The sequence below is a fragment of the Haematobia irritans genome, chromosome 2, assembly GCF_050003625.1.
Source record: "Haematobia irritans isolate KBUSLIRL chromosome 2, ASM5000362v1, whole genome shotgun sequence".
Lineage (NCBI taxonomy): Eukaryota > Metazoa > Arthropoda > Insecta > Diptera > Muscidae > Haematobia > Haematobia irritans.
Genome location: NC_134398.1, coordinates 19,872,833 through 19,894,824, shown reverse-complemented (window position 1 = coordinate 19,894,824; position 21,992 = coordinate 19,872,833). Strand labels below are relative to the sequence as shown.

At 37.3% G+C, this 21,992-nt stretch overlaps 1 protein-coding gene across 1 annotated transcript; it reads left to right on the top strand.

Annotated features, from left to right (window-relative positions):
• Positions 1-422: 422 nt before the first annotated feature.
• Positions 423-17,998, top strand: LOC142224485 (uncharacterized). The gene is made up of 8 exons (XM_075294260.1): positions 423-511; positions 571-2,214; positions 6,965-7,119; positions 7,595-7,713; positions 7,764-7,856; positions 7,926-7,948; positions 8,039-8,401; positions 15,159-17,998. The coding sequence occupies exons 1-8, from the start codon at positions 496-498 to the stop codon at positions 17,996-17,998; spliced, it is 5,253 nt and encodes a 1,750-aa protein (XP_075150375.1). The 5' UTR covers positions 423-495.
• Positions 17,999-21,992: the final 3,994 nt, after the last annotated feature.

The following is a 21,992-nucleotide window of genomic DNA, read 5'->3' as shown; positions in this document are numbered from 1 at the left end:
TCAAGTCGATAGCTTGTTTCGTTCGGAAGTTTGCGTGATTTCAACAGACGGACGGACGGACATGCTCAGATCGACTCAGAATTTTACCACGACCCAGAATATATATACTTTATAGGGTCTTAGAGCAATATTTCGATGTGTTACAAACGGAATGACAAAGTTAATATACCCCCATCCTATGGTGGAGGGTATAAAAATTAAAATTTTCTCTTAAAAATTTTAATAAAAATTACCAAAATATGGCAACATTGCAAATTCATTAGAATAATTTAAGCACATGTTGAGAATCCAAAAGATGTCACGATGATAATGGTAGCTGATACATGAACTGATTAAATTTCTTCACCCTACACTCAAAGACATCTAGGTAAAATGATAAGATTCTGTACGATTCCAAATGAGTTGTTATTGATTTTAAGAATATTAATTTCTATTATTGTACACAATGGTATAAATGCCTTTGCTTTATAACATTTTGATTTAAATAGTGAAACGATGAGAGTCTTAAAAGGTGAGATTTTGATTTGAATTAAAAAAAAAAATAATAATAATATTTTTTTTCCTTTTCAGCTTTATTGATATTAGCATGGGCGAGTATAGGTCATGCAGCCTACTTGGGAAATTTAGAAAATCTACTTTATGCCCGTTATGTTTGTACCACGAAACCAAATGGCTATAGGACTCTGGTCCCGGGAAGTTGTAGCCAATATTATGAGTGTCAATACGGACGGTCCAGATTGCAATCATGTCCCCTATACTTTGATGGTACAAAGGGAACTTGTGTTTTACATAATCCAGGATGTGTGGAGACCTTGGGAGGGAAAAATGCATTTTCAAAAAGATATCCAAGTACCATTGGTTCTGATATAGCTGTGGAAAAAAATCCCCTTACTAAAGATCTTCCCAAAATTTCCAAATATTTGGAAATTATATGTCATGACAAAAACGATGGAACTCTATTGCCCTCTGTGACTAGTTGTCATGAATTTTATCTATGTAGCAATGGTCGAGCCCAAGTTCATAGCTGTAAAGATCGATATTTTAATACAGAGAGAAATGTTTGTGATTTACCCAAAAACACCAAATGTAATTTGGAAATTCCAACAGAAGAGAATTTGAATGTGCCACTCCGTGAAAACCCTACGGGACCAGGCTTAATAGACTTGTCGATGACGGAACAAAAAAATATTGAATTATATTTAAAATACATTTGTCTAGCTAAGCCAAATGGCTTTAATTTAGCTTCATATACCAGCTGTAGGGAATACTATAGCTGTAGTGAAGGAAAGGCCATACAACATTCCTGTGGTCATGGGCAATACTTCAACAGTCAAACTGGTAGCTGTGATTTACCTGAAAATAGTGAATGTTTTTTGGAAACGAAAAGGAAAGATTTGGAAATTCAACCTAAACCTCTTCCAGAATATCAACAAGAACCCTCTCTCAAGGACCCCCCATTTATCCAACCATCCAAATTTGAAATCTATAGACGTTTTATATGTCGTGGTAAGCCAAATGGTCTGCTCATGGCATCCTTGGAAAAATGCAATGAATTCTATGCTTGTGAAAATGGCTTAGCCCAAGTCCATAGTTGTGGCCTTCTCCATTTCAATGGCTTGAAATCAGCCTGTGATTTACCTCAAAATAGTCAATGTTTATTACAAACAAAACCGGAGAAATCTTCCATATCTTCTCCAGCAACATTCAAGAAATCATCATCATCATCATCATCGACGGCTGTTTCCCTCTACAAAACGTATGTTTGCCGTAATAAAGCCAATGGTGAATTTTTGGTTTCATTGGAGAAATGTAATGAGTACTACGTATGCCAAAATGGTCTGGCTGAAACCAACAGCTGTGGTAAGCTTTTCTTCAATATGGCCAAGGGTATTTGTGATCTTCCAGAAAATACTAAATGTATTATAGACAATTCCCCAGCAAATGATTTTACAGATGAATCGAAAAATGAGAAAATCGAAATTCCTCCAATAGAATCTAAGAATGAGTCCCACAAAGTCACCTCCATTGAGTTATACAAACGTTTTGTTTGCCGTGACAAACCAGATAATTATGTTCTATCTTCCTTGAATAGTTGCAGTGAATATTACATATGTAGTGGTGGTAATACCTTGGTCAAAAGTTGTGGCTTAAAATTCTTTAATGCTTCCAAGGGTAGTTGTGATTTACCCGAGAACACCAAATGCATTATGGAGTAAAATGCTCCCCATCTGAATTGAAAAAATAAATAAATTTATTTTGTAAAACATTAAAAAACCATTTATGATCCATAAAACACAATTGTAATATGTGTGAAAATTATTTGAATTCTATTTGAATTTCAATGGTAACAAAATATGGTATTAAATTAAATTAAAAACTTTACACATATGAATTTAAAAATAACAAGTATATACGGCCGTAAGTTCGGCCAGGCCGAAGCTTATGTACCCTCCATCATGGATTGCTTAGAAACTTCTTCTAAACACTGCCATCCACAATCGAATGACCTAAGTTGCGGTAACGCTTGCCGATGGCAAGGTATCTTAAAACCTCCTAACACCATCTTCTAAATTGTATGTAAGTCCATACGTGGTATATATTAAATCAAAAAAGATCGATCCAATACGTATATAATTCAGTTTGAAAAAGTAGAAATAAAATTTTAACAAAATTTTCGATAGAAATAAAATTTTCACAAAATTTTCTATAGAAATAAACATTTTGACAAAATTTTCTATAGAAAGAAAATTTTGACAAAAATTTCTACAGAAATAAAATTTTAAAAAAATTTTCTATAGAAATAAAATCTTGGTAGATTATTTTTGGCTCGAGTGGCAACCATGATTATGAACAGAATAAAATTTGAACAAAATTTTCTATAGAAATAAAATTTTGACAAAATTTTTTATAGAAATAAAATTCTGACAATGATGAAAATTTTATTATGAACCGAATAAAATTTTAACAAAATTTTCTCTAGAAATAAAATTTTGACAAAATTTTCTATAGAAATAAAAATTTGGTAGATTATTTTTGGCTCTAGTGGCAACCATGATTATGAACCGATATGGACCAATTTTTGTGTCATTGGACCAATTTTGGTATGGTTGTTAGCGACCATATACTAACACCACGTTCCTAATTTGAACCGGATCGAATGAATTTTGCTCCTCCAAGAGGCTCCGGAGGTCAAATCTGGAGAACGTTTTATATGGGGGCTATATATAATTATGGACCGATATGGACCAATTCTGCCACGGTTGTTAAAGATCATATACTAACACCATGTTCCAAATTACAACCGGATTGGATGAAATTTGCTGCTGTTGGAGACTTCGCAAGCCACATCTGGGGATCGGTTTATATGGGGGCTATATATAATTATGAACCGATGTGGACCAATTTTTGCATGGTTGTTAGAGACCATATACCAATATAATGTACCAAATTTCAGGCGGATCGGATGAAATTTGCTTCTCTTTGAGGCTCCGCAACCCAAATCTGGGGATCGGTTTATATAGGCGCTATATATAATTATGGACCGATGTGGACCAATTTTTGCATGGTTGTTAGAGACCATATACCAACATCATGTACCAAATTTCAGCCGGATCGGATGAAATTTGCTTCTCTTTGAGGCTCCGCAAGCCAAATCTGAGATCGGTTTATATGGGGGCTATATATAATTATGGACCGATGTGGACCAATTTTTGCACGATTGTTAGAGACCATATACCAACACCATGTACCAAATTTCAGCCGGATCGGATGAAATATGCTTCTCTTAGAGGCTGCACAAGCGAAATCTGGGGATCGGTTTATATGGGGGCTATATATAATTAAGGACCGATATGGACCAATTTTTGCATGGTTGTTAGAGACCATATACCAACATCATGTACCAAATTTCAGCCGGATCGGATGAAATTTTCTTCTCTTTGAGGCTCGGCAAGCCAAATCTGGGGATCGGTTTATATGGGGGCTATATATAATTATGGACCGATGTGAACCAATTTTTGCGCGGTTGTTAGAGACCATATACCAACACAATGTACCAAATTTCAGCCGGATCGGATGAAATTTGCTCCTCTTTTAGGCTCCGCAACCCAAATCTGGGGATCGGTTTATATGGGGGCTATATATAATTATGGACCGATGTGGACCAATTTTTGCATGGTTGTTAGAGACCATATACCAACACCATATACCAAATTTCAGCCGGATCGGATGAAATATGCTTCTTTTAGAGGCTCCACAAGCCAAATCTGAGGGTCCCTTTATATTGGGGCTATACGTAAAAGTGGACCGAAATGGCCCATTTTCAATACCATCCGACCTACATCGATAACAACTACTTGTGCCAAGTTTCAAGTCGATAGCTTGTTTCGTTCGGAAGTTAGCGTGATTTCAACAGACGGACGGACGGACGGACGGACGGACATGCTTAGATCGACTCAGAATTTCACCACGACCCAGAATATATATACTTTATGGGGTCTTAGAGCAATATTTCGGTGTGTTACAAACGGAATGACAAAGTTAATATACCCCCATCCTATGATGGAGGGTATAAAAACATGATTTATAATCAATAAAATAAACTTTTAATATGCTTGTGAAAATTATGTTAATATGATTTGAATTTTATATGAATATAAAATATAACAGAATATGTTTTTTTTTAATAAAAGGAAATGATTTATAATCAATAAAACACAATAGTAAAATGTGTGAAAATTATGTGAATATTATTTGAATTGTAATTGAATTTCAATGGCTATAGAATATGGTTTTAAATGAAATAAATATTTTTCACATATGAATTGAAAAATAAAAACACGATTTAACACATCGAAATATCGATTTCCGACTATATAAAGTATATATATATATATATATATATATATATATATATATATATATATATATATATATATATATATATATATATATATATATATATATATATATATATATATATATATATATATATATATATATATATATATATATATATATATATATTCTTGATCAGGGAGAAATTCTAAGACGATATAACGATGTCTGTCTGTCTGTCTGTCTAGCTGTCTGTTGTAATCACGCTACAGTCTTCAATAATGAAGCAATCGTGCTGAAAATTTTCACAAACTCGTCTTTTGTCTGCAGGCAGGTCAAGTTCGAAGATCGGCTATATCGGTCCAGGTTTTGATATAGTCCCCATATAAACCGACCTCCCGATTTGGGGTCTTGGGCTTATAGAAATCGTAGTTGTTATCCAATTTGCCTGAAATTTGAAATCTAGGGGTATTTTATGACCATAAAGAGGTGTGCCAAAAATGGTGAGCATCGGTCCATGTATTGGTATGGTCCCCATATAAACCGACCTCCCGATTTGGGGTCTTGGGCTTATAGAAACCGTAGTTTTTTTTATCAAATTTGCCTGAAATTGAAAATCTAGAGGCACTTGAGGACCATCAAAAGGTGTGCCGAAAATGGTCCGTATCGTTCCATGTTTTGGTATATCCCCCATATAGACCGATCTCCCGATTTTACATTTTGGGTTTATAGAATCCGTAGTTTATATACAATTTGCCAAAAATTTGAAATTTATAGGTATTTTGGTACCATAAAGGGGTGTGCCACAAATGGTGAGTATCGGTCCATGTTTTGGTATAGCCCCCATATAGACCGATATCCCGATTTTACTTCTTGGGCTTCTAGAATCCGAAGTTTTTATCCAATTTGCCTGAAATTGGAAATCTAGAGGTATTTTCGGGCCATAAAGAGGTGTGCGGAAAACGGTGAGTATCGGTCCATATTTTAGTATAGCCCCCATAAGAATGATCTCCCGATTTAACTCCTTGTGTTTCTAGAAACCGTAGTTTTTATCCGATTTGCCTGAAATTGTAAATATTCTGGTATTTTAGGCTCACAAAAACGTGTATCGGATTAAGTTTTTATCGGTCCATTTGGTAATGCCTCCATATAAACCGACTTCACTTCTTGAGGGTGTAGAAGGCGCACTGATCATGAAAATTGCTTGAAACTCAATGTAAAATTTCCAGATTTTACTTCTCTGGTGAAAATCTACAGATTCAAGATTTCAAATCAAGACGTTATTTTATAATTTTCTTGCACACTTAAAAGAGATGTTAATGATTCCTCTAAAACTCAAACAAAAATGGTTCTTATAAATCCAGAATCTGATATAGTCCTCATAGGTGAAATCTTTAAATTTATCTTCGGGAAGTGTCCTCAAGCCCTCCTGAAATTTCAAAGGAAACCCTAATATTTGGTTCATGGTGGTGGGTATTTAAGATTTGGCCCGGCCGAACTTACTGCTGTATATACTTGTTTCAATTAAGTTTACACATTTAATTCGAATTGCCTCCAAGGGTATTTTCGATTTACCGGAAAGCACCAAATGCATTATGGAGCAATATGTTTTTGAATAATAAATAAATATTTTATTTTACACGTGAATTAATACATAAATGCTTTTATTTTGTAAAACATAACAAATGATTTATAATCACAACAAAATTTGAATTTAGTATGAAAATTGTGTAATTTTAAAATTCTGAATTCTAAAATGAATTTCAAAGTCTGGTTTAAATTAAATAATTAAATTTTAACATATAAAAAGTAAAACAAATAATTTACAATAAATAAAACAAACTTTTAATATGGTGTGGAAATTATGTGAATAAGATTTGAATTCTATTTCAATTTAAATTATTACAGAATATATTTTTTAATATACTGAAATTTTTACACATTTAATTTAATTTAAATTACTTCCAAGGGTATTTGTGATTTACCAGAAAACAGCAAATACTTTATGGGGCTTGAAAATGTTTATATGTATATATATATATATATATATATATATATATATTTTCCTGAAATTCCTAGGAGGAACATAGGGCCGTAACAAATGCATTCCATTTTGTTCTGTCATTAGCTAAGTTTTTTAGTTCTCGCCAAGTGTATCCCGCATCGTGTATTTCGGCATCTACTAGTCTTCTCCACGTGTTCGCTGGTCTACCTCTTCTTCGGCTTCCCTGTGGATTCCAGTCAAGTGCTGTTCTTGTTATGTCATCGTGCGGCTTCCTCAAGGTATGCCCGATCCACATCCATTTTCTTCTTCGAATTTCCAATAGTACAGATTCCTGCTTGGTGGTACGCCATAGTTCTTCGTTTGTGATAGTATTTGGCCAAAATATTCGTACTATTTTCCTTAGGCAGCGATTAATAAATACTTGAATAGCCTGTAGTTCTTTGTTTGCGGAATTCCATGTCTCACAGCCATACAGTATTACTGATTTTATGCTTGCGTTGAAGATTTTGATTTTCGTGTTCCTCGATATATATGTTGAACGCCATACTTTCTCAAGGGACGCGAAAGCGGCTCGGCCCTTATTGAGGCGCTTTTTTATATCTTCGGAGGAACCACCTTCGGATGTTATAATGCTTCCCAGGTAGCAGAATGTATTTACATTTTCAATTGGCTTCCGATTTACTGCAATTGTATCATTGTTGCTCGCATTGATTCGCATGACTTTTGTTTTTTGGATATTTATGGACATTCCAGCAGTCGCCGCATACTTATTTAGCTCGTTCAGCATACCTTGGATTTCTGTGCCCTTATGCGCAATCAGGCAGATATCGTCGGCGTAGTCGAGATCGCAGAGGTTTCCTTGTAGTCCCCAGGTTATTCCTCTGTGACTTTGGGTTACTCGTGACATTATTACATCGAGAAGTATGTTGAAGAGGAGTGGTGAGAGGACACATCCTTGGCGTACGCCTATCTCGACTGTTATTTGGTCGCTAAGCTGCTGTTCGTGTCGTATTCGGCAAGTTGCACCGTCGTACAGGCTAGCTATTAGGCGGATTATTTTTTTTGGAACTCTCTTACATTCCAGCGCTTTCAGTAATGCTTCGTGTCGTATGGTATCAAAAGCTTTTGCAAAGTCAATGAAGCACAGATAAAGTGGTGAGCGCCACTCAACGGATTGTTCGACTATTATTCGTATAGTGTTGACATGGTCGACACAAGACCGCCGCGCTCTAAAGCCAGCTTGTTCGTTTCTCAAGCTTGGATTTACAAAGTCTGATAACCGCTTGTTCAGGATATGTGATATTACTTTGTTGACCATGTTTAATAATGTGATTCCCCTCCAGTTCTTGCATAGAGATAGGTCGCCTTTCTTCGGGAGCAAAGTAATAATTCCTTCCTTGACTTCCGTCGGTAAGACTTCTGTTGACCAAAAATTTGATACAAATGGTTGTAAAAGTTCGGCACTCAGCGAGCTATCGGCTTTCAATAACTCCGGAGATATGTTGTCTGGGCCAGGAGATTTGTGGGACTTCAGAGATGAAATTGCTTGGGCTATTTCTGGTATGTTGGGACAGGAAGTGTCAAAATGTAGTGCTTCTTCATGCTGAGAGCAATTGCAGATGTTTTCCAGGGGGTGTGTGGGTGCCGTGAGCAGCTCTTTGTAGTATGTTTCCCATATTTTGATTTGCTCCTCTTTTATTGACGTTAACTCGCCGTTACTGCTTCTTAATGGCTTGGATGTTGCTGTCGATGACCTCGTCAGCTGTCGAACTGATTTATATAAGTCTCGGTTGCGATGTGTGTCTGCTGCTGCTTGTGCTGTTAGGGCGATATGGTTGCTCCAGTTCCTTTTGTCCGATCTAGCGCTTTTTTTCACCATTTTGTCCAGTCTAGCGTGCTCTCTTTGTGCTAGTGTTTTCGCGTTCCTTGTTTTAGCAGAATTGGTAGCATTTTTTGCTTCCGACCGCATGCGAATAAGATTCCATGTTTTATCAGTTATCCATGGTTTCTTCGTCATTGTTTTGTAGCCGATATGTTCCTCTGCGGCTTTAATCAATATGTTCTTCGTGTGTGTCCATGTGTCATTTGTAGAATGGTTGTTAAACGCGTCTCTTATAGCATTGGTAAAATCAGATTTGGTAGTAGGATTTTCTAGTTTTGCAGTGTCGAACCTTTTCTGGCCTCTTGAGCCCTTTTTTATTGCGGCTACTTTAAGGCGGATGGTGGCGGTTAGCAAGTGATGATCGGTGAATATATCTGCTCCTCGCTTATTTCGCACATCTAGGAGAGAACCTCTCCAATTTTTACTTATGGCTATGTGATCGATTTGATTTTCGGTCATACCGTCGGGTGAGACCCATGTCACTTTGTGTATGCGTTTATGGGGAAATAATGTTCCACCAATTACCAGGTTGTGATTTAGACAAAAATTTTTAAAGAGTTCACCATTTTCGGTCATATTGCCAATTCCGTGTCGGCCCATTGTTTTCTCCACGCCATTGTTGTTGTCACCTAATTGCGCATTGAAATCGCCGAGTAAAATTATAATGTCACCTCGCTTAACATCCTGAAATACTTTGCCAAGGCTGTTATAGAATTCTTCCTTTTGCTCTATTTGTGCTGTATCCGTCGGTGCGTAGCACTGTATGATTGTTGTATTTCTCGCTCTTGTTCGAAATCTTGCTGATATGATTCGGTCAGAATATGCTTTCCATTGCATTAAAGCCTGGTATGCATTTTTTGAGAGGAGGATGCCGACACCACCCTCTCTTCGCTGGTCCGCTTGTTTGCCGGAGAATAATAGTCTTAGACCGTTCGGCGCTGAGAACTCGCCAGACCCTGGCCATCTCACTTCGGATATGCCGAGGAGGAGGAGATTATATTGAAGGAATACATTGCAGAGTTGTCCCAGTTTTGATGTCTCCAGAAGGGTACGTACGTTCCAGGTTCCAATTCGTGATCCATGTTTGAGGCTAAAGGTCGTCATCGGTTTATCGGTTTGGTTATGGTAGGATGTATGTGTTACGGTTTCGTTGATCGTGTAGATTTAGGACGAGTGAGGGATCGACCCACAGCGTCCGATTCTGGTGTCAGGGCTGCTGACTAAGCACCCAGACGTGCTTTGGTAGCATGGTATGGATACCATGCACCTGAGAAGGTTATACCGCCTACGGCCGGTCGACAGAGCCTCGTTTGCTAGGGAACAGGGAGCACCAAGTCTATGCGACAGTGGGTGAGGTTGTCTTTTGAAGAGGATAGGCTGTGCATTACGCGTCACTCTCCCTTGCATCCCCAATATGTATATATCATATAAATATTTTATGTTTCATTTGATTTGGTTAATAAATTATTTGTATACCCTGCGCCACACTGGGGAACAGGGTATTATAAGTTAGTGCATATGTTTGCAACACCCAGAAGGAGACGAGATAGACACATGGTGTCTTTGGCAAAAATGCTCCTGAGTCGATATAGCCATGTCCGTCTGTCCGGGAACACATTTTTGTAATCAAAGTCTAGATCGCAGTTTTAGTCCAATTGACTTCAAATTTGGCACAACTATGTGTTTTGACTCAGAATAGAACCCTATTGATTTTGGAAGACATCGGTTCAGATTTAGATACAGCTCCCATATATATCGTTCGCCCGATTTACACTCATATGACCACAGTGGCCAATCTTTTACTCCGATTTAATTGAAATTTTGCACAACAAGTAGAATTAGCATTGTAGTTATGCGTGCCAAATTTGGTTGAAATCGGTTCAGATTTAGATATAGCTCCCATATATAGCTTTCGCCCGATTTACACTCATATGACCACAGAGCCAATCTTTTGCTTCGATTTAGTTGAAATTTTGCACAGGGAGTAAAATTAGCATTCTAGCTATGTGTGCCAAATTTGATTGAAATCGGTTCAGATTTAGATATATCACCCATATATAGCTTTCGCCCGATTTTCACTCATATGACCACAGAGGCCAATTTTTAACTCCGATTTAGTTGAAATTTTGCACACGGAGTAGAATTAGCATTGTAGCTATGCGTGCCAAATTTGGTTGAAATCGGTTCAGATTTAGATATATCTCCCATATATATGTTTTTCTGATTTCGACAAAAATGGTCAAAATACCAACATTTTCCTTGTAAAATCGCCACTGCTTAGTCGAAAATTTATAAAAATTACTCTAACTTTCCTAAACTTCTAAAACATATATATCGAGCGATAAATCATAAATAAACTTTTGCGAAGTTTCCTTAAAATTGATTCAGATTTAAATGTTTCCCATATTTATATCCTGCTCCACACTGTGGAACAGGGTATTATAAGTTAGTGGTATAATATAGTCGGCTCCGCCCGACTTTAGACTTTACTTACTTGTTATACCCTCCACCATAGGATGGGGGTATATTAACTTTGTCATTCCGTTTGTAACACATCGAAATATTGCTCTAAGACCCCATAAAGTATATATATTCTGGGTCGTGGTGAAATTCTGAGTCGATCTGAGCATGTCCGTCCATCCGTCTGTTGAAATCACGCTAACTTCCGAACGAAACAAGCTATCGACTTGAAACTTGGCACAAGTAGTTGTTATTGATGTAGGTCGGATGGTATTGCAAATGGGCCATATCGGTCCACTTTTACGTATAGCCCCCATATAAACGGACCCCCAAATTTGGCTTGCGAGGCCTCTAAGAGAAGCAAATTTCATCCGATCTGGCTGAAATTTGGTACATGGTGTAAGTATATGGTCTCTAACAACCATGCAAAAATTGGTCCACAACGGTCAATAATTATATATAGCCCCCATATAAACCGATCCCCGATTTGGCTTGCGAGGCCTCTAAGAGAATCAAATTTCATCCGACCCGGCTGAAATTTTGTACATGGTGTTAGTATATGGTCTCTAACAACCATGCAAAAATTGGTCCACAGCGGTCCATAATTATGTATAGCCCCCATATAAATCGATCCCCCGATTTGGCTTGCGAGGCCTCTAAGAGAAGCAAATTTCATCCGATCCGGCTGAAATTTGGTACATGGTGTTAGTATATGGTCTCTAACAACCGTGCAAAAATTGGTCCACATCGGTCCATAATTATATATAGCCCCCATATAAACCGATCACCAGATTTGACCTCCGGAGCCTCTTGGAAGACCAAAATTCATCTGATTCAGTTGAAATTTGGTACGTGGTGTTTATATATGGCCTCAAACTCCTATGCAAAAATTGGTCGAAATCGGTCCATAATTATATAAAGCTCCCATATAAACCGATCCCCAGATTTGACCTCCGGTGCATTTTGGAGAAGCAAAATTCATCCGATCTGCTTGAAATTTGGTACGTGGTGATCGTATATGATATTTAACAACCATGCCAAAAGTGGTCTATATCAGTTCATAATCATATATAGCCCCCATACAAACCGATCCCGAGATTTCGTTTTGGAGCCTCTTGGAGGAGCAAATTTCATCCGAGTGAGTTGAAATTTGGTGCATTGTGCTAGTATGTGGTCGTTAACAACTAGGTCCATATCGGTCTATAGTTATATATATCGCTCAGATAAATCGATTTCCAATCACACAAAAATTGGTCCATATCAAGTTCATAATTGTATATACCACGTATGGACTAACTCACAAATTAGAAAACGATGTTAAGAAGTTTTAAGATACCACAACCCAAGTATTTCGATTGAGGATGACAGTCTTTCGTAGAAGTTTCTACGCAATCCATGGTGGAGGGTACATAAGATTCGGCCTGGCCGAACTTACGGCCGTATATACTTGTTTTTAATATCATTGTGTTCCAATGGTGGGAGCCACCGTGGTGCAATGGTTAGCATGCCCGCCTTGCATACACAAGGTCGTGGGTTCGATACCTGCTTCGACCGAACACCAAAAAGTTTTTCGGCGGTGGACTACGCCACCTCAGTAATGCTGGTGACATTTCTGAGGGTTTCAAAGCTTCTCTAAGTGGTTTCAGTGCAATTTGGAACGCCGTTCGGACTCGGCTATAAATAGGAGGTCCCTTGTCATTGAGCTTAACATGGAATCGGACAGCACTCAGTGATAAGAGAGAAGTTCACCAATGTAGTATCACAATGGACTGAATAGTCTAAGTGACATTGATACACCGGGCTGCCACCTAACCTAACCGTTGTGTTCCACCTCAGGGCATTAGCCGATTTAAAGTTAAAATCTACACGCAAAGAAAAAAAAAAACGTTTGGAAAACGTTTTTCTTTTGTTAGAGTTTTTTGAATTGCTTCGAAAATTTTAAACTTTTATCACCAAAAAATTCGTTTGTTACAAAATTTTTATTTTTTCAATAGAAAAGGTATTTTTGAAAAAACAACACATCCCATTTCGTTTATATCAAACACTGTTCTTTTCTGACTTTAGGTCTTTAATAAGACACATTTTACAGTTCAAAATTTAATATACTACAATATAATGTGGAACATTTTTTCGGAATCTTCCGAACATATCAGGAATATATGTCAAAAAAAAAAAAAAATTTGGTCGAAGCAGGGATCGAACCCACGACCCTTGGCATGCAAGTCGGACGTAGCAACCACTGCTCCACGGTGCCAAACTAAATGTTTGTTTCTATTAAATAAACTTTGTTTATACGGTTCGTGGGCGCCGCAAGCTATGCTATATAAATATAACTACATAGCTCAGTGGTTAGTGTGTTGGCTTACAAAGTGCATGGTCCGCGGTTCGATTCTCCGTCCAGCCGAAAGGTAAAAAAATTTTAAAAACTTATAAAATCGTATAGTTTCTTCTACATTGTTGGTATTACAAGAAAAGGAGTTAAGAACTAAAAAACCTCGTGGATGTGAGGGAAAATGCAATTAGCAAGAAAACAATGTTTTATTTTTTTTTGAGTTTGTCTTTATGAAATTGTTTTTACGTCCTGGAAAAGAATAAACGTTTATCACAAAAAGTATATACTTTTCGTCCAAATACACTTCCTTACAGCGAAAAGCAAATGAGAAACGAACTTTGTTTGTCTAAAATTTCGTTTGGGAGGAAAGAATTATTTTTTTGCGTGTATAAATTTTGTAGAACTCTAACAAATTTTGTCCAGTTCGGGTCAAATTTAAATATATGTATATGGGAACATAAGCCTTTATATATAGCATCCATCACATTGGACATGATATGTTATCGAAAATGTGGTTAAAAATATGGAAATGCGGTTTATCTCCCAAACCTCTTTCAATGATACCCCACAAATGCTTACGTTTACTAATACAGTAGGGTTGGTTTAGGGTATAATTTAATTATTTTTCCCAAATCGGTTCATATTTAAATATTATATAGTTGCTAACAAATTTGAAGAATGCTATCTAATACGAGTAGGTTAGGTTAGGTTAGGTGGCACCCCGATGTATCAGGCTCACTTAGACTATTCAGTCCATTGTGATACCACATTGGTGAACTTCTCTCTTATCACTGAGTGCTGCCCGATTCCATAATAAGCTCAATGACAAGGGACCTTCTTTTTATAGCCGAATCCGAACGACGTTCCACATTGCAGTGAAACCACTTAGAGAAGCTTTGAAACCCTCAGAAATGTCACCAGCATTACTGAGCGGGGGATAATCCACCGCTGAAAAACTGTTTGGTGTTCGGTCGAAGCAGGAATCGAACCCACAACCTTGTGTATGCAAAGCGAGCATGCTAACCATTGCACCACGGTGGCTCCTCGAGTATGTTGCCCTATAAATTGGCAGTGCCCAAGTTTAGACTTTCTTCCTTACTTGTTCCCCATATACATATATCCTTCCCTTATCCATACAGCATATAATCAATTCATTAATGGGCCTTGCTTCAATTGCCAAATATTATGACTGGGGCACGTGGCCATTCATTCATCACAACGATACATTAATAATGCATTAAATTTATAAAGCTAAGTGATATTCCGGCAAAGCGAAAGCGTAGCAACTCTCTTCTATTTTGCCGATAAAGATCAATGACACAGAGTAAATTTCATCTTGATAAGTTGGTGGAAAAAAAAAACGAAACAAGCACGCAGCATGTCCATGCAACTATTTTTAGTTTCTCTAATGGCTCTATGAGCCACTGTTTGTTCTGTATAAATAGGCTGTTGTCTGAACAGTGAGACATTATACCAGAAAGTCCATTAACGACTCTAACGGTCTAACACACGAGTCTAAGAAAAATGACGAAAATCAAGACAATTTACGGTAAGCTAGAAAATATTTCCAGAATTCTCTTCGAAAAATATCAGTGACCACAAAATCACATCCTGTGTGCTTTGTCTTCTGTTTTTTTTTTTAGCCTTAGCATGCCTGTTACTGGCGCTAACAACGACAGTTAGCAGTGCAGCCAAATTGGATATTTCATCGTTGAATTTAGTTGCAAACTGTGAAGGACCCTGCTGTGGAATTTCCCAAGGTTATGCTGTAGATTTTCAAGATCCATCGGTATACTATGAATGTCGTGAAAATGCGGTAGCTACTACATTCGGATGTAATAAAAATGAAGAGTTTAATGTGGCCCGTTTAAAATGTGAGCCTTTGCGTGAGGGTCTTAGATCTGTTCGTGAGGTAACAACGGAACCTTGTACGGAGGCAACGCCAACGACTACACCGTGTACCACGAGTAGTACAACTACGCCATGTACTATGACTACCAGCACAACAGATTGTACTACAACGACGTCGACGACAACCACCACAACAACAACAACTACAACAACCACTACTACAACAACAACTACTACGACGACTACCACTACTACAACATGTAGTACAACAACAACAACCACTACTACTACAACAACTACTACTACGACAACAACAACAACAACCACGACAACTACTACAACAACTTGTACCACAACTACGACCACTACTACAACTACAACTACGACTACAACAACCTGTACTACAACTACGACCACAACAACAACTACTACGACTACGACTACCACAACCACTACAACAACTACGACCACCACAACAACGACTACTACCACTACAACCTGTACCACAACTACTACTACTACAACAACCACTACCACCACAACAACTACGACTACCACAACCACAACTACAACAACGACAACTACCACAACAACCACAACTTGTACAACAACTACTACTACGACAACAACAACTACGACTACCACAACAACTACAACTACCACAACCTGTACGACAACTACTACGACTACCACAACAACCACAACAACAACTACGACTACCACAACCACAACTACAACAACGACAACTACCACAACAACCACAACTTGTACAACAACTACTACTACGACAACAACAACTACGACTACCACAACAACTACAACTACGACCACCACCACAACAACGACTACCACCACTACGACCACCACAACAACGACTACTACCACTACAACCTGTACCACAACTACTACTACTACAACAACCACTACCACCACAACAACTACGACTACCACAACCACAACTACAACAACGACAACTACTACAACAACCACAACTTGTACAACAACTACTACTACGACAACAACAACTACGACTACCACAACAACTACAACTACTACAACAACTACGACCACCACCACAACAACGACTACCACCACTACAACCTGTACGACAACTACTACGACTACCACAACAACTACTACAACAACTACGACCACCACAACAACGACTACCACCACTACAACCTGTACCACAACTACTACTACTACAACAACCACTACAACAACAACCACAACAACTACGACCACCACAACAACGACTACCACCACTACAACCTGTACCACAACTACTACTACTACAACAACCACTACCACCACAACAACTACCACTACCACAACCACTACTACAACAACGACAACTACGACTACCACAACAACCACAACCTGTACAACAACTACTACGACAACAACTACGACTACCACAACAACTACCACAACAACTACGACCACCACCACAACCTGTACGACAACTACTACGACTACCACAACAACTACTACAACAACCACTACAACAACCACTACTACAACAACGACAACTACGACTACCACAACTACTACTACGACAACAACAACTACGACTACCACAACAACTACAACTACAACAAAAACTACGACCACCACCACAACCTGTACGACAACTACTACAACAACCACTACTACTACAACCACAACAACCACGACAACTACGACCACCACCACCACCACAACAACAACCACTACTACAACCTGTACCACAACTACTACTACAACTACTACGACCACAACAACAACAACGACCACTACGACTACCACAACTACTACAACAACTACCACTACTACTACGACAACAACCACTACTACAACAACAACCACAACTACGACCACAACAACCTGTACGACAACTACTACAACTACGACTACCACAACCACTACAACAACAACCACTACAACCTGTACCACAACTACTACTACAACAACTACAACTACGACTACCACAACCACCACTACAACAACTACTTCGACTACAACGTGTACTACAACAACCACTACAACTACAACCACCACAACTACTACGACTACTACCACAACAACTACAACAACCACTACAACCTGCACAACAACGACAACTACCACTACTACAACAACAACACCAACGACAACTACAACCTGCACTACGGCCACCATATCCTACACCACACCAACCACGGCCACCATAACCTTCACCACGCCAACCACGGCCACCATATCCTACACCACACCAACCACGGCCACCATAAGCTTCACCACACCATGTACTGGCCGTTCCACTACCATTCCAACAACAACAACGCCATGCTCATTATCTCCCACGACGACAATAGCTCCATGCGCTTCAAATGACAAAACAATAACCCATGGTGCCGAGGCTAATATCTTCACTCCACCCCAAGCAGCAAAGGCCAGCTTTGAATTATATTTACGTTCGGTTTGTCGCAACAAACCAGAAAACTTTAAATTTGCCTCTCTGAAGACATGCAATCAATTTTATGTTTGCCGTAATGGGGCCGCCATAGTGGTGAGCTGTGGCCGAAATTATTTCAATGCATTGACTGGCATGTGTGATTTACCCGAAAATACCGATTGTGTACAATCGCAACTCTATGGAAATCGTATTTGAAAAAATGGAAATACATCCGAAATTGATCTTTAGGAAAAATAAAAACAATTAATAAAATAAAAAAAAAATAAAATAAATGCAATAATTCTAATAATAATAATTGTTTTATTTAATATATTTTAATTAATTTTAGCATCAAATTTGCCATAGCTACTTAGGACATTTAAATATTGGTCTATATGGGGGTTATATCGAAACATGGTCTGTTATGTATTTAGCATACACTGAAAAAAATATTTACGTGATATTAAAGATTACGCAACCTAAATTTTGCGAAATTTACAAAAAATATAAAGGACAAATTTTTGTAGAATAATGAAATCTTATTTAAAATAAAGTTTATAGTCTTCGCTTCAAAAAAAAAAATTTCATTCAATTTAGGACAGAAATTTTATAAATTTTCGTCCCTCCGTTAAAGTCGCATGTCTTTGAACTTAATGTAAAGAAACACGTTTTTGATTTAAAGAAATTGTCCTTAAATTAACTGAAATATTGAAAAAATTTGTCAAAAATTTAGTACCATAGAAAATTTCTAAAAATTTTATTTTTATAGAAAATTTTTTCAAAATTTTATTTCTCTAGAAAATGTTGTCACAATTTTATTTCTATAGAAAATTTTGTCAAAATTGTATTACAATAAAAAATTTTTAAAAATTTTAATTCTACAGCGAAGTTTGTCAAAATTTTATTTCTATAGAAAATTTTGTCAAAATGTTGTCAAAATTTAATTTCTATTTAAGATAAATAAGCATCAAATATAAGCTAACACTTAGTTTGAGGATTTAGCGTCTTTGGTTCAAAGTTTTTTTTTTTTTTTTGAATTAAGAAAAAATTTTTTACTTTGAAGTATCCGTTATAATTTGAATTTTTAAGCTGGCATTTGTTTGTACGTGAGTACCTTTATTAATAAAACGCGAAAAGAGAATTAAAATTTAGTAAATGAGATCTGTATCCTAATTTTAGTTTTTTATGGACCTAGATTTAAAGCCAGATAGGTCGCAAAAAATATCTTTATTTTAAAGAAGCCGCATCTTTGGCTCGTAATCAATAGCAAAATCCTTAAGGGAAGGTCAAAACCTTTGGATCCAAGTAAACTTTTTTTGAGTGTAGCTATTAATTGACTTGAAACTATTTTAGATTCAGGCTTCCATGCTTTCACGAAGTCATTGCGAGAAATTAGTCTATGTAGGGGCTATATCAATACATAGGCCAATATAGCCCTTGACCTGCCTACAGACAAAAATTTAACAACGATAGCTTCTTTACAGTGGATGTATCATAATTACCACAGACAGCCAGACGAACATCGTTATATCGTCTCAGGGTGTAATCTCACTATGCAAATATTTGATCAAAACTAGTGTCAAACTTTATAAAAAATAAAAATATCTACCAAAATTTAAAAACATTTTACGAAAATCTACAAAATTAAAAAAAAAACAAGTAAGGAAAGTCTAAAGTCGGGCGGGGCCGACTATATTATACCCTGCACCATTTTGTAGATCTAAATTTTCGATACCATATCACATCCGTCAAATGGGTTGGGGGCTATATATAAAGGTTTGTTTGTGACTTCTACAAATCTATAGACTCAAAACTTAAGTCGGCTAATGCACTAGGGTGGAACACAATATTAGTAAAAAAATATGTGAAACATTTAAATCTGAAGCAATTTTAAGGAAACTTCGCAAAACTTTATTTATGATTTATCGCTCGACATATATGTATTAGAAGTTTAGGAATATTAGAGTCATTTTTACAACTTTTGGACTAAGCAGTGGCGATTTTACAAGGAAAATGTTGGTATTTTGAGCATTTTTGTCGAAATCAGAAAAACATATATATGGGAGCTATATCTAAATCTGAACCGATTTCAACCAAATTTGGCACGCATAGCAACAATGCTAATTCTACTCTCTGTGCACAATTTCAACTAAATCCGAGTTAAAAATTGGCCTCTGTGGTCATATGAGTGTAAATCGGGCGAAAGCTATATATGGGAGGTATATCCAAATCTGAACCGATTTCAACCAAATTTGGCACGCATAGCTATAATGCTAATTCTACTCTCTATGCAAAATTTCAACTAAATCGGAGGAAAAAATTGGCCTCTGTGGGCAAATGAGTGTAAATCGGGCGAAAGCTTTATATGGGAGGTATATCCAAATCTGAACCGATTTCAACCAAATTTGGCACGCATAGCTACAATGCTAATTCTACTCCCTATGCAAAATTTCAACTAAATCGGAGCAAAAAATTGGCCTCTGTGGGCAAATGAGTGTAAATCGGGCGAAAGCTATATATGGGAGCTATATCTACATCTGAACCGATTTTGCTGATATTTTGCAAGTTTTTCGAGACTCATAAAATATTCGGATGTACGGAATTTGAGGAAGATCGGTTGATATACACGCCAATTATGACCAGATCGGTGAAAAATATATATCGCAGCTATATCTAAATCTGAACCGATTTTTTCCAAAATCAATAGGGATCGTCTTTGAGCCGAAACAGGACCCTATACCAAATTTTAGGACAATCGGACTAAAACTGCGAGCTGTACTTTGCACACAATAATACATCAACAGACAGACAGACAGACAGACAGACAGACGGACAGACAGACGGACAGACAGACGGACAGACGGACATCGCTAAATCGACTCAGAATTTAATTCTAGGCCGATCCGTATACTAAAAGGTTGGTGTATGATTACTCCTTCTTGGCGTTACATACAAATGCACAAACTTATTATACCCTGTACCACAGTAGTGGTGAAGGGTATAAATATGTGAAACATTTAAATCTGAAGCAATTTTAAGGAAACTTCGCAAAACTTTATTTATGATTTATCGCTCGACATATATGTATTAGAAGTTTAGGAATATTAGAGTCATTTTTACAACTTTTGGACTAAGCAGTGGCGATTTTACAAGGAAAATGTTGGTATTTTGAGCATTTTTGTCGAAATCAGAAAAACATATATATGGGAGCTATATCTAAATCTGAACCGATTTCAACCAAATTTGGCACGCATAGCAACAATGCTAATTCTACTCTCTGTGCAAAATTTCAACTAAATCCGAGTTAAAAATTGGCCTCTGTGGTCATATTAGTGTAAATCGGGCGAAAGCTATATATGGGAGGTATATCCAAATCTGAACCGATTTCAACCAAATTTGGCACGCATAGCTACAATGCTAAGTCTTCTCCCTATGCAAAATTTCAACTAAATCGGAGCAAAAAATTGGCCTCTGTGGGCAAATGAATGTAAATCGGGCGAAAGCTTTATATGGGAGCTATATCTAAATCTGAACCGATTTTGCTGATATTTTGCAAGTTTTTCGAGACTCATAAAATATTCGGATGTACGGAATTTGAGGAAGATCGGTTGATATACACGCCAATTATGACCAGATCGGTGAAAAATATATATGGCAGCTATATCTAAATCTGAACCGATTTTTTCCAAAATCAATAGGGATCGTCTTTGAGCCGAAACAGAACCCTATACCAAATTTTAGGACAATCGGACTAAAACTGCGAGCTGTACTTTGCACACAAAAATACATCAACAGACAGACAGACAGACAGACAGACGGACAGACAGACGGACAGACAGACGGACAGACAGACAGACGGACATCGCTAAATCGACTCAGAATTTAATTCTAGGCCGATCCGTATACTAAAAGGTTGGTCTATGATTACTCCTTCTTGGCGTTACATACAAATGCACAAACTTATTATACCCTGTACCACAGTAGTGGTGAAGGGTATAAAAACAAGTAAGGAAAGTCTAAAGTCGGGCGGGGCCGACTATATTATACCCTGCACCACTTTGTAGATCTAAATTTTCGATACCATATCATATCCGTCAAATGTGTTGGGGGCTATATACAAAGGATTGTCCCAAATACGTACATTTAAATATCACTCGATCTGGACAGAATTTGATAGACTTCTACAAAATCTATAGACTCAAAATTTAAG

Excerpts from the sequence above, each read along its gene's own strand:
- LOC142224485 (XM_075294260.1), top strand. Across the intron at positions 2,215-6,964 it reads CACCAAATGCATTATGGAGT|CTAAGTTTTTTAGTTCTCGC; the intron begins AAAATGCTCCCC and ends TTCTGTCATTAG. Across the intron at positions 7,714-7,763 it reads GGTTTCCTTGTAGTCCCCAG|TATGTTGAAGAGGAGTGGTG; the intron begins GTTATTCCTCTG and ends TACATCGAGAAG.